This window comes from Aegilops tauschii, chromosome 2, assembly GCF_002575655.3.
Source record: "Aegilops tauschii subsp. strangulata cultivar AL8/78 chromosome 2, Aet v6.0, whole genome shotgun sequence".
NCBI lineage: Eukaryota > Viridiplantae > Streptophyta > Magnoliopsida > Poales > Poaceae > Aegilops > Aegilops tauschii.
Genome location: NC_053036.3, coordinates 310,956,263 through 310,969,912, shown reverse-complemented (window position 1 = coordinate 310,969,912; position 13,650 = coordinate 310,956,263). Strand labels below are relative to the sequence as shown.

The window sequence follows — 13,650 nt, the reverse complement described above, 5'->3', positions numbered from 1 at the left end:
TTAGTTCTTTTGAGTTTAGAATTATTTTCCTTCTATGGGTGCCACAAAAGTTGGGGGGTCCGACTTGATCACAACACGTACTATGGCGTGATCTGGAAATTAATAATAGAGAAGTGAAAACTAGACTCGGACTAGGGTTGGTGGCGGAGATGAACCTGTTGAAACTCGGACTGATGGTGGATATGTAACTGATGGAACTCAGACTGGTGGTGTAGATGTGTTGGAGGTGGACTCGGATTGGCGTGATGACAAGAATATGTGTTGGAGATGGACTCGGATTGGCGTGATGGCGGCAGATATGTGGTGGTTTTATGGAACGGCGGTGGATATGTGGTGAAGGTATATGGTAGTGGACGTAACAAATTATGCGGCGGCGGCGTGACAACCCTATGACTAGAACTCGAAACTCTATGGTAACTAGATGCTAAGACCAAAAACTCAACACGATGTTACAACCGCAAATTGAACAAAATAAACAGTGAAAAGAAAATTGCCAATGCTCGGACTGGTATGGGACGTGATGATCTAACCCTATTTTTTGTGGCTTTTTTATGGACGCTAGGCATGATCTCTACTATGAAAAACTGGTAAAATCTCACTGACCAACCTGGAAATATGATATGACTTGATAGATGCAAAGATGTCCTGTCTTTCGATGAGATGATAAATTATTATTTTCGGTACAGTAGACTTTGACGATTTGACTATGAACGTGTGAAGAAGTTGCGCCTTAACAATCATTAAACCAACTTCAAAAGATTATTGACCACACCGGAGCACGATCAACCCGACCACGGGGTCTATTTCCTGCAGGCAAACAAAGAACAAGCAAGAAATTGAGATTGCAATCTTGATATTTCAAACTTAAGAGGTGAGATTTATTGATGAAAGTGGGGTTCTGGAAAGTCTTGGCCTAGTTGTTGGACACAAACGAGTACGGGAGTTGCAACTACGGCGCACTTTAATCTAAACAAAACTCAAGTCTAAATAACGCCTTAAGGCTTAAGCTGTATTTATAGGGAAAAGGGAGGAGATTTCATCCACCCTTAGCAAGGTGGCACTAAAACACCTGCTGAGTCGTTTTCCCTATAATACAGACTCTAAAAACAGCCTATGAAAACGTATTTTAAAATTATATGGACCTGGCCCAAAAATAAGGTGGCGCAACACTTATACTAAGCTATGGACAAAATTTATGAAAGGTCATATGGTATATCTCGTCCATGTCCTTATATGTCATCATGATGGCTACAAAATGCTGAAAACTCCACCGGAAACTCCGTTCTTTTTCCCTTCACGTGAGCCTTCATCTCCACGCTTGCTCATACTCCAATGTCCATCCTTCTTGTCCATGCTAGGACCTTCATACTTACAAATCTACTTTATACATTTGCTAAATTTACATACAAACAAAATTATGATGTAATAAAATTAATTTTAAATTTATTTATATCAACAGGAGAGGTGGCGACACCAGTCTGAGCTAAGGGAAGCCAGCCAATTGAGTCACTGAAACGACCGCAGGAGGCGCACCCTAAGCCCAGCTTCTCGGAGCTGCTATTGCGAAATACGGCTTCCTTAACCTAGTAAGGGATTTTGTACCTTAATCTAGAACAGTAACTGTGTACAATACCTGTTACAGTAGATAAATACAGTGTTTGCTATAGTACCCGTGACTTTCCTTTTCTGTTTTACACTAGTTTGCACTGTAGCGTAGGTGACTTTTCTTCTTGATATTAGAGGATCCACTTCCGAGCAAAACTTGCCTCATTGTCCAAGCCTCCAAACTCAAGAAGAAAACCCAAGCTGTAAGATCAAACGGTACACAGATACAATCTTCGATATTTTCTGCCTCAAGGCATTTATTCTACCATCAACGCTCTATTCAAAAGGATCTGCAAATACAACGAGCGATAAGACTTACGTGATGAAAATACAACAGATACATGATGAGAATACAAAAAATAGTGATACAGTTTACGTGATGAAAATACAACGAGCGACACAACAGGCGAAAGATCATGAAATTAAGTTAAGCGCCGAGGCACTGATCAAAATATAATTTGAATGGAGTTTCATTTCACAATACAAGATTCTGCGAAGTGCATGGATGAACATCATTGTTATAGTTACACATCGATTCATCACTAGCTAGATTACAGGCTAGCATGTTCTTCAGCTGGAATTGTTTCCCCTTATAACCATAAAAATTTAAACTTGCTCATGCCACAAACATATGATGAAGAAATATGTGCTATGGGGGTTCTTATTCATAAAGTACAAGTCCTTAATTCTTCATTAAAAGGGACGTCAACCCTGTGGTGGACGCCATACGAGCCACCTGCATCCGACTACCCGATTGTCACTCAGTGAAAGGGGTACCACTACCCAGGCTTTGATCCCGGGTGGGTGGTTTGCACACAAAGCTCGGTTTATCAATCTTCAGTTTACTTGGGTGCTGCCTATGGAGGCCAATGCTGATTTGTGAAGGCCTTGATACACTCCATCGTTGATCGGAAGCTGCTGGACATTCCTTTCCCCAGCTTGGGCAGATCAACTCCTCCTGAAACTTGAGGGTTCTCCTGACATCTTAAAAGCTTCTGTCGAGATTCTTTCCTCATAGCTGCGACGTTGCTCGCATAACTGATGGCATCCCATACCATACCTTTTAGCATGGTCAAGAGGTAAAACCTTGCTGATTCGAATGGGACATTGCTTGCAAAACCTATCATATCAAATGGGAAACAAGCATGTTATTCAAAGTGTCGTATTCTAGTGATAACTAGCAACGAGGTGCATAAGGCTGTGGCAGACAAGCATTCAAGCTGAATAGAATCCTATACCAACACGGATAAAAGGCATCATTAAATTATATATCCAACACTATAGTTGCGATCACTTACACCCATTGAAATGCAGTTTTTAGAAAACCAGAAACAGCAAGATAGTCTGAGTACTTGATAAGACATCAAAGCAGTTTCTATCAGCACTTTTGGGAAGTCATCAAACCGGATCTCCTACTTTTGTTTAGCGACTTACATGCTGGCCAACTAGAATTGTTTCGTTTAAACTTCGGTGAGATTATTTTATTACCTAAGGTTAATGAGGCTGAAAGGATACAACAATATAGACCTATTTGCCTTCTTAATGTTAGTTCTAAAATATTCACGAAGGTTGCGACTATTAGGCTAAATTCGGTTGCTGAACATGTGGTCTGTCCTTCACAGACAGCTTTTATGCAAGGCAGACACATCCTTGATGGTGTTGTTATCCTTCATGAAACAGTCCATGAATTACACCGAAAAAAGTTGAATGGGGTGGTTCTCAAAATAGACTTTGAAAAGGCTTATGACAAAGTCAAGTGGCCCTTTCTTCAACAGACTCTCAGAATGAAAGGATTTTCTGCAGAGTGGCGTGCTATGATCCATAGTTTCGTTTTTGGAGGTAGTGTTGCCATTAAGGTCAATGATGACATTGGACACTATTTTCAAACGAAGAAGGGTTTGCGACAAGGTGACTCGGTATCGCCCATACTATTCAATATAGTGGCGGATATGCTTGCGATCATGATTGAGCGTGCCAAGGTTGATGGCCAAATTGAAGGGGTAGTAAATCATCTAGTTGATGGTGGTCTCTCTATACTTCAATATGCCGATGATACGATTCTCTTCATGGATCATGACCTCGAGAAAGCGAGAAATCTGAAACTAATTCTATCAGCATTCGAGCAACTCTCAGGTCTTAAGATCAATTTTCATAAAAGTGAATTGTTTTGCTTTGGCGAGGCTCAAGACGAGGCCCACCTGTACGCTGAACTGTTTGGATGCGGGTTGGGCCAATTTCCGATCACATATTTGGGGATACCGATACATTATCGGAGACTCACAAATGCTGAATGGAAACACGTCGAGGAGAGACTTCAGAAAAGACTTAGTAGTTGGAAAGGTAAACTGTTGTCTCTAGGTGGAAGATTGGTCCTCATAAATTCAGTACTTAGTAATATGGTACTATATATGATTTCCTTCTTCCAGTTGCCGAAAGGAGTTTTACATAGATTGGATTATTTCCGATCAAGATTCTTTTGGCAAGGAGATAGCGAGAGAAAGAAATATCGACTGGCCAAATGGAGTGTGGTTTGCCGTCCCAAAGACCAAGGCGGGTTGGGTATTCATGACCTTGAGGTTAAGAATGGGGCCCTCCTCGGCAAATGGTTGTTTAAATTTCTGACGGAAGGTGTATGGCAAACCCTCCTAAGGAGGAAATATGTGGGCTCCAAGGCGGTATCCCAAGTATACTGGAAGCCTGGGGATTCCCACTTTTGGGCGGGTCTAATGGCTACGAAGAAATATTTCTTCTACTATGGATCCTTCTCAATTAAGGACGGCTCGGAAATTAGATTCTGGGAGGACAGATGGCTAGGGAATGCCACACTCCGGGAACAATATCCGGCTCTATACAACATTGTGCGCCACAAGGGTGATACTATCGCCACGGTAATGGAATCATTTCCGCCAAATGTGACATTCAGAAGAGATTTAATTGAACCTAGACTCCAATCGTGGAACATCCTGCTCCAGCGGTTGTCCACGGTGCACCTATCACATGGGTCTGATGTATTTCGGTGGAACCTTCATGGGAATGGAAAATCCTCAGTGGATTCCATGTATAGAGCGCTAATCCAGTCTGATGTGCCAGTTGATAATAATAAGAAGATCTAGAAGATGAAGATACCTCTTAAGAATAAAATCTTTGCATGGTATCTTCGTCGCGGAGTCATTCTTACTAAAGATAACCTTATTAAGAGGAATTGGCATGGAAGTCCGCAATGTGTCTTTTGTCACCATGATGAGACAATAAAACATTTATTCTTCCAATGCAAATTGGCTCGTTCTATATGGTCAGTCATCCAAATAGCTTCTGGCTTGTATCCTCCTTGTAGTGTTGCTAATGTATTTGGCAACTGGTTACACAGGATTGATCACAGGTTTAGAACTTTTCTCAGGGTGGGAGCGTTTGCCGTTATTTGGTCGCTTTGGCTATGTAGAAATGATAAGGTTTTTAACGATAAAAGTACTTCCCTGATGCAGGTTCTCTACAGATGTACCGGGACTCTTCGTTTATGGTCCTCTCTACAACGCGTGGAGAATCGAGACCTGTTTACGGAGGTGTGTACACGACTGGAGGCTACGGCGAGGGATACTTTTACCCAGCATGGGTGGCAACATGATCTTAGGATTGACCCCCCTCCGCTTTAGGCGTTATACGGACTCTTCATGTTTTTGTATTTCGCCTTTTTATCATTCATTTGTGTGAGAAGACATTTTTTGGCTGTGTGCATCTTAGTAATGCAGAGGCCGGGTGTAATGCTTAAATGTTTTACGTAATAAAGCGCCCCTTTTCGAAAAAGACATCCCCATGTGGAGCTTTTCTATTCTCCAACCATCTAAGAATAAGAATAGGACTAGTCAGTGACACTTGTGCCAGCAGAGGAGGAGAAGAGCGTACCTCCACCGTGGTAGTGGTTCCTGATGATGCCGTGCTGTGGCAGCCCGACGCCGACACCGGCGAGCGTGATGCCGACGCTGAAGCCGACGCCGCATCCGGCGCCGACGTAGCCGATGACCTCGGGCCCAAACCCCGGGCCCCACCCGACGCCGCAGCCGAACCCCAGCCCGACGCCCCAGAAGGCGCCCGCCGTCGGGTGCACGGGGTTCCACCGCTCGTACCGGCCCAGCATCCCCTTTATGATCATCTTCGGCTGCACCGGCGGCACCGCGATCTCCGGCAAAGGCAACGGCAGCGGCAGCGGGGCCTCAACAAAGGAAGAAGACAAGCAAGAAATCAGAGGAAGAACTTCTCTCGTTCCTTCCACACGGAGAATGGTAAGAAATGGTACCGGATTGCGCCGGGCATTTGCAGCCGTGGAGGCAACGGGGTTTGGATCGGTTGGAGGCGGGGGCGGGGGCGGGGGTTGGTGGATTTGGTGGGGCTCGGGCATCAGCAGCGTCGGCTGCTGCAGAGAAACAAGACTGCTTTGGTCTCAAATTCCGGATGCCTCAAGCCTTGAACCACTTGACAATTCCTACTGATCTTATCCTCAGACCTGATCTTAATATCCAAGATTCAACCCATCCCTATCGTATTCGAGTTTTTCTTTTTCTGAACGTATCGTATTCGAATTTGGGCCCAAGCATTGCCTCTGTTCTCAGTTTGTTTGGGCCGGGCTACCCCTACAGTAGTACAGTCAAAATAAGTAGCACAAAAGAAATCTGTCTAGTTGAAAAAAAAGCATAAAATGATTCTAAAAAACAGTAAACCCCATCAAATATAAACTTGCCCTGTTACCTAAAAAAATAGACTTACCCCAAAGAGAAAATCAAATATAGAGTACAAATGTTAAAATCATTCAGATATTCAACTGAAAACTCCACTTGAGAAAAATTGTTGACCACGGAACTAACAAAATGGGCGCACGGTAGCATGCCGCATGTCTAGGGAGTATACAATGTATCGACCATTGAAAAGGGATACTAAGTGAATCAACGTGTGGTTGAATGGTTAAGAGGACAGTAGTATCTCTGGCCCACCAGGGCTCAAGTCCTAGACTTTTTTTTTTCGAGAAAACTTCCGACCTATTCATCTTCAATCATGACAGTACAACGAATACCAGAAATAATAAAAATTACATTCATATCCTACACTTGACACTAATGCTCGCATTTTCCTGCATTTGTTTCAGCTCTTTGGGTGATGTGCGTTCAGTGGGAGTAAATGTACCCGTCGACTACGAAGCCGTATGTGGCGACTTCATCAATATTAAGATGATGTGTCGGCTCAGTTTGTCGAAGATGCTCATAAGATAAGGGTGTGTGTGCGTGCATTCATTGGGATGAGTGTATGTGCATATGTATGAACGTCTGCATCTGTACACATAATGTGCTACCCCTCACAGACACCAATGGGAGAACTGCGAAGCAGAACATACGCACAGATCAACATCACATAAGTTTCTGATGATTTTTTTCTTACTCCTGGTGTTATGCGCTGCCTCTCGACAACTTTCCTCTTTTGCTAGTGAAGCCTTGTATACCCTTATGACATAACTTGTGTTGTGGTAGGCCAGATACGAATCCTACACCAATGTAGCCGCTGACTCCTCTTCCCCTCACTCATCGCTTTGGCGGCGGCTGGGCGGGGGAGCCCGCTTTCTTCTATACAGTGTCTAGGTATAGGATTAGTTTTTCGGGTGACGACGCTTAGTCGATGCCTATGTTGTCATCATGAATAAAAGTTTTTGGGCCATCGCCTTGTAGCTAGACGAGGCCTTCAAGACGATGGCGGAGGTCTTGCTCGGGGGGTCTGTTTCTTCGACTTTTGTCCGCACCGCGTCAGCAGTTCCTCTAATGTCATGGCAGAGCTGGAAAGTGCTTGTGTTGCAGGTGGTTGGCATTGCGGGCTAACATCATCCGGGAGATGGTTTTGGAGCCTCTCGGTGGCGTCACCGTTCGAGACCTTCAGGGTCGCGATCCAAGAGGGGTGGACATTTGCTTCGGCTGACAACCCACAACGGGTGTAGCATCGTTCGCGGGTGGCGCCTGTTCAGAGGCTCACAACGCAGCTTTGCTGATATGGCATTCTCTTGGATTTTGCCTTAGTGGAGATCGTTTCTTCTCTCGACACTTCGTCGACAGCGGTGGTTGAAGTTTTTCAGTCAATGTGTTGGTGATTGCAGGGATGAAGAAGGGGTTTTCTGCAAATTTTCTTTGTTGGGAGTACTTTATGTACTTTCTCTTGGTGTCCTATCTCTTTGCATTTCTCCAGAGAGATGCTACATTTGCTGTAATTTTTTTGATATTATTAATATAAATTTGGCATTTCTCCTAAAAAAAAACTTGCGTTGCATCCTCCACCCACCTAAATTCAACTCTGGATGATTAGGATGTTGATCTTTGTGTTGTGTTGTAACAATGCACGTGGTGTTCTGTGTTTTCTATCTTCTTGTTCTCGGCAAGATGTATTGTACCTCAGCACTTAAGATTTTCGATCAGATTTTCCTTGTAAACTGGATCAAACTCTTTTTGAAATGAAATCATATCCCAATGGAAATTTCTCCTCTGCCCAAACAGTTCCAATGTAGAAAAAAGATACTCCCTCAGAGTTTTGGATATGTTAATATGGACTATATACAGATTGAAATAAGTGAACAAACACGGTAAAACATATCCATATACATCCAATCAAGATAAGTGTTAGAACATTTTATATTTGTGAACCGAGGGAGTAAAGATAAAGAAACATATGGCCAAACAAATTTGGATTCTCCTGCCCCTCAAATCAAGCTGTACAAACAGCAAAGATCAGATAAGATGACAGTGTTTCCTACAAAGAATGTGCAGCAAACTCAAATACTCTCTCTATATCGAAATATAAGATGCTTTTTGACACTACCATAATGTCAAAAAGCGTCTTATATTTTGATACGGAGGGAGTATAAACCAACTTAGAGAAACCTGCCTGAGCCTGACCAAACATTTCAGGGAAATGGCGCCCAGCCCAAACTTTCATGAGGGGCACAAGATGAGTTTTTTCCCCATGAAATACAACGAGCACCAGGCGCATGCATCGCAATTATTCTGTCCTAAAAACATCACAAATATTCACAGAGCATACATCTTCTCAAACAACCCAAGATACAAAATGAACTACACAGAGAGATTGGTGAACTCATTCATGCAAGAAAAACACGAGTGGTCGAAAGGCTCATCGGAGCTGTACACAGTTAAATCCTCTGATCCGATGGTTAATCCTTGATGCTGCCTGGTCTGCCCAAATCAGAGGTGCCAAAACCATTGGAGCTTCTGCCATACCGTGAAGGGTCTGAATCATCGGATCTCCTGGGGAACCGACCACTTCTGCTGTTGCCTTCTTCAAATTCGCCAAATCCACCCGGGCGATTGAAGCTAGACCTGCCAAAACCATCAGAAGGTTGAGGACCTCGCCGAGAATCTCCAAACCCGCTGGACCTGCCAAAGCCATTGGAAGGTTGAGAAGGTCGTCGAGAATCCCTGAACCCGCCACGGTATCTTGAACCCGCATCCCTGGACCACCCAGCACGATTAGGGGTACCGCCAAAGCTGTCAAAATCACCAAAGCCACGGGAGTGGCGTTCGCCAAAGCCACCGTCGTGGCTGAAAGAGGAACCACCACTTCTTCTGGTTCCAACTGATCTAGAGCGAGTGTCTCTCATAACATTAAACAGGTCTGCAGCTTCATCTGTAGCTGCAACCTTGGGAAGCTACACATCGCAAAAAGAAATCAGCCAATGAGTTATAATTTTTCACATCAGTACTAACATGAAACCATGGTTTACCTCTGTGAACCTGCATCCTATATCCTGCTCGATGACCTTTACAGTTCTACTTTGTTCATATGTGTGCATTAGAATGGCAATGCCTTTCTTCCCTGCTCGTGCAGTTCGTCCAGATCTGTGAACAAATAACTCTGACGAGTTTGGGATTTCGTAGTGTACCACCTGAAAGATAGCAACATGATATTCCAAGTTATGCTAACATGCACATCAAACGCCCAGAGCAATCATATTTTTGGGTGCCGAAGAGGTTCTTGTGCTGTTCATATCCATAGGAAATATCTCAGGCCACTTACTAGATCAACATTGGGTATGTCTAATCCACGGGCTGCAACATCAGTTGCTACAAGGATGTTAAAGCGGCCATCTCGAAATCCTGAGAGTGTCCTTTCTCTCTGATTTTGTGAGATATCTCCATGCAGCGCCTGACATGCATAACTCCTGCCCATGGCATATGCCAATCTATCTGCTTCTCGTTTAGTTTGAGTAAATATAATGCACTTCCCACCATCAGCATGCTCCTACAGAAAAGTGAAAAGGAAGCAGTATTACGTAGAGTTGCTGACAATGCCAACCATAAAACACACATACAGTCAGGAGAATGCTCACTTTAATCAATGGACCAAGAATCGAGGACTTCCCATAGTTCTCAGATACAATTGAATAAAGAGAGATTCCTTCAGGTAATTTCTGTTCTGAGTCACCAACCTGAGAAAAAACATAATTGCCAAATAATTCCCCTAAAATTCTAACCCAGATGCTAAACTGACAAAGAAAAGCAAATGAAGAACAAAATATACTAATATACACATGTACTGATGTGCATAATATATAAAGTAGCAAGGGATTCATGCAAAATGTAGGATAATTCCCAGCACAAAGATTAAAGGTCTTATGGCAAATAAGACAAAAAGTCACTCACAAGGTCAATTATGACTGGATCTTTTAAGTACTGGTTTGTAAGTTTTCTGATCCAACTAGGCATTGTTGCAGAGAACAGCATACTTTGTCGGTTTTGTGGCAGCTTCTCCATGATCACCTCAACAGCTTCATCAAAACCCACAGCCAGCATCTGATCAGCTTCATCCAGAACCACAAATTGGATTTCTGATAAGTTTAGAACACCTCTTCTCAAAAGATCAATAACACGCCCTGGAGTTCCAACCACAACGTCAACACCATAATTAAGAGTTCTCATTTGCTGACTGATGGGAACACCTCCATAGACACAAAGAGTGTCTAATGGAGCAGATTCTTTAAATTCCTTCTCAACTTGTCGAGCGAGTTCTCGAGTAGGTGCCAAGATGATGGCTAAAGGATTTCTACCACTTCTGCATGCAGCAGACTATACAATTGTTACCATAAATCATATATGTGCAGTAGCTAGATAAGAACAGTTCTAAAGTAGAAAGAGAACCTTACCCATTCTTCTCATTGTGACGAAGAATCCTGTCCATGATAGGAATGCCAAAAGCCAAGGTTTTTCCAGTTCCAGTTTGAGCACGGCCAATCATGTCTTTACCTTGCATTGCTGGTTCAAGAACAGCTCTCTGCACAGAAGCACAGGGTAAAACCATCACTGTAGCAACAGAAGAACTAGGCTAGCATAGCAAAACAATGTAAATCATATCGCAAATTTAACAAATTTGCAGAAAATAGCATCTTGCCAATTGACATGACACAGATAAATAGGTATACACATGAAGCTCATCGAAATCCTAATCTTGCACATTACCTAGTGATGTCAATATGTCATGAGAGATCTTTCAGATTTATTGTTCATTTGTTCACAGGAAATAACATTAATTTTCCTTGTAAAGATGGCACATTTGTTCTTCTGAGAAATAACAAGGTTGATCCTGTACCGTTTGCCGCAGTAACTGGTCAACCAGCAGATGCAATACAAGGCCACATTGCCGATGGATACAGCAAGGCAAACTAGCGAGCTTGCTCTACATGGTCATATTAGTCGTATCAAATTCGGTATGGAGTTTTATTTTCCTTCTTTGAAGCAACTTTTTCCTCTTTCATATAATCATATGGGTTTTTTTTGGGGGGCGGGGGGCGGGGGGGTAAAACTAGAGGAACTTAGTACTCCCTCCGTCCGAAAAAGCTTGTCCCCAAAATGGATGTATCTAGCACTTGCTGCTGCATTAGCTATGCACCAAATAGTTCTGATCACATTCCACGGGTACTTGCAAAATTCAGTGATTTGTGATTTCCTTTCTTATTTGTCAATATTGTGAAGCTACATGTCTAAGAGAAACAACATGGTTGGAATCAATAGACCACTTGCTAAATTATCACAGCAGCACTGTTCAACAAATTTTAACCCGTCAGTCCGAAGCAACATTTCAGCGGATTTGTTGCCGACGTGAAGCTAAACCTCCTCTTGTGTCCATGTTTGCAAATAATTGAGTACGACGCAAAGTAAACCAGCGCACATCATACAAATGGCGAACCAGCTTGCTAAATGGAATTCAACTGAAAAATAACACGAACAACTGGGAGTATCATGACTCGTATCTACAATGATTGCACGAGCTGCAGAACAGACAATTAAGCAAAACACTGGGACTGAAGCTTCGAATTATAATGTGCAAAAGGCGCTACCTGGATGGGGAAGAGCCTGGTGATGCCCCGCGCGGCGAGTCTCTCCACGATCCGCGGCGAGATCCCCAGCCTCGCGACCTCCAGCCCGTCATCCCCCGCTGCCGCGCCGGCCTCCGAGACCGTCCCGGGCCACGGAGCGGGGGTAGTGGACCTGAACCCCAGGAGTCCCGGAGAGGCGTGGAACGCTCGCTGCCTCGGTGGCTCCAGCGGCTGCGGCGCGGGGGGCCGACATGGCTGGGGACAGCCGGCCGGCGGAGGAGAGAGAAGCGCCGAGAGGAGCGCTCTCTGCGGACGCGCCGGCGAAGAGGATGCAGAGAGCGCGCGGCGGAGCAGCGAGTTCATGGCGACGGTTGAGATGAGACGTCCTCGTGCTGGTGTTGGAAGGTCGAGCCGAGACCTCGGAACACTTTTTTGCGAGGGACGGAGGACGACGACGGTATCTTCTCTCTTTTTTTTCCTGGTCTAGGCCGTGAATTGGACTGGGCTGTAAGATCAGCACGCTATCCACTGGCTACTGGCCCAGGATGTGGTCAATATCTTTTTCGGAAGTCCGTTCCTAAATAGTATAAGTCTTTAAAGGATTCTCAAAAAAATATGTCTTTTATAAGAGATATTACATACGGAGCAAAATGAGTGAATCTACACTCTAAAATATGTCTATATATATATCCGTATGTAGTCTATATTATAAAATCTCTAAAAAAGACTTATATTTAGGAACGGAGGGAGTAGAACTTGAGTCTCCCTAAAAAAAATTATTTAGATTAAGGGAAAATGTTACATTCATGAGTTTCTTGTGTTGCATGTTGTCAAACCGGAAAGTATCTACGGCTAGTATGTTGTATCTAAGAATATTTGATAGTAGATATATCACTTTTTAGGTAGTATGAACTCCCTTCGATCCAAATAAGGGTCGTAGTTTTGAATTACTATTTTATAGTATTTTTTATACTACAAATAGGAATATATTTTTAAAATATACTAAAAAATTGTGCACTCACATGCAATGTTTTCATATAGCTCACTTTAAAAATCTTAAACATAGTATATGAACATATTTAGGATGATAAAGTAGTATATATACTACCATTGTACCACATAGTATATGAGACATGAGGCTAACTACCACCGGACGATACGATGTATTTTCCCAGATTAAATTAAATGTTGAAATAATCACGTAGAAAATGTTGGTGTGGCACATCGAGAAGATGGTAGCAAAGTTTTGTTGAATAAAGAAGACTACGACATCATGAGAGATAACATTGTCTCTAGGAATTCGAAACCCCGTACAAAAAGCAAAATGGGGCCGTAAAATTTGAAACAAAATCATAGTATAATATAACTCAACCATAATCTCACTAAATTATATTATTTATATTTATTTTATTTCGTACAATGTTTAGAAATATCTCAAGTATCAATTCAAAAGACTAAAATCAGTAAAGTGACCTCATGCTCTACTGAAAAGTGTTTGTCTTGTGTTCCTTGAAATTTGAAATCTTCAATTATATCTTCATATTAATCTTCTCATTCTCAAGTGCTATTGTCGTCAAACCATCGAGTTTTCCTTGTGTCATAGTAGAATGCAAGTAGGATTTTAACAACATGAGATTATAAAAGCTCTTTTCCACATAGGTAACCGTCACAAAAAAAGGTTAACAAAATCA

The 13,650-nt window shown here is 42.9% G+C and overlaps 2 protein-coding genes across 2 annotated transcripts; both read right to left on the bottom strand.

Annotated features, from left to right (window-relative positions):
- Positions 1-2,059: 2,059 nt before the first annotated feature.
- Positions 2,060-6,110, bottom strand: LOC109737545 (uncharacterized). The gene is made up of 3 exons (XM_020296677.3): positions 5,897-6,110; positions 5,506-5,812; positions 2,060-2,725 (listed from the first exon to the last, which is right to left on the bottom strand). The coding sequence occupies exons 1-3, from the start codon at positions 5,996-5,998 to the stop codon at positions 2,463-2,465; spliced, it is 672 nt and encodes a 223-aa protein (XP_020152266.1). The 5' UTR covers positions 5,999-6,110; the 3' UTR covers positions 2,060-2,462.
- A 2,421-nt stretch (positions 6,111-8,531) lies between these two features.
- LOC109737544 (DEAD-box ATP-dependent RNA helicase 53) lies at positions 8,532-12,438 on the bottom strand. Its single transcript, XM_020296676.4, has 7 exons — positions 11,981-12,438; positions 10,790-10,917; positions 10,290-10,698; positions 9,977-10,075; positions 9,664-9,888; positions 9,371-9,532; positions 8,532-9,295 (listed from the first exon to the last, which is right to left on the bottom strand). The coding sequence occupies exons 1-7, from the start codon at positions 12,320-12,322 to the stop codon at positions 8,801-8,803; spliced, it is 1,860 nt and encodes a 619-aa protein (XP_020152265.1). The 5' UTR covers positions 12,323-12,438; the 3' UTR covers positions 8,532-8,800.
- Between the last annotated feature and the right edge of the window lie 1,212 nt (positions 12,439-13,650).

Bases quoted from the DNA above. Each gene is read 5' to 3' on its own strand.
- LOC109737545 (XM_020296677.3), bottom strand. From the start codon at position 5,998: ATGCCCGAGCCCCACCAAATCCACCAACCCCCGCCCCCGCCCCCGCCT. The intron at 5,813-5,896 runs GTACCATTTCTT...TCCTTTGTTGAG, and splicing joins CAAATGCCCGGCGCAATCCG to GCCCCGCTGCCGCTGCCGTT. The intron at 2,726-5,505 runs GTACGCTCTTCT...TTGATATGATAG, and splicing joins GAACCACTACCACGGTGGAG to GTTTTGCAAGCAATGTCCCA.
- LOC109737544 (XM_020296676.4), bottom strand. From the start codon at position 12,322: ATGAACTCGCTGCTCCGCCGCGCGCTCTCTGCATCCTCTTCGCCGGCG. The intron at 9,889-9,976 runs GTGAGCATTCTC...ACTTTTCTGTAG, and splicing joins TTCTTGGTCCATTGATTAAA to GAGCATGCTGATGGTGGGAA. The intron at 9,296-9,370 runs GTAAACCATGGT...TGCGATGTGTAG, and splicing joins TAGGATGCAGGTTCACAGAG to CTTCCCAAGGTTGCAGCTAC.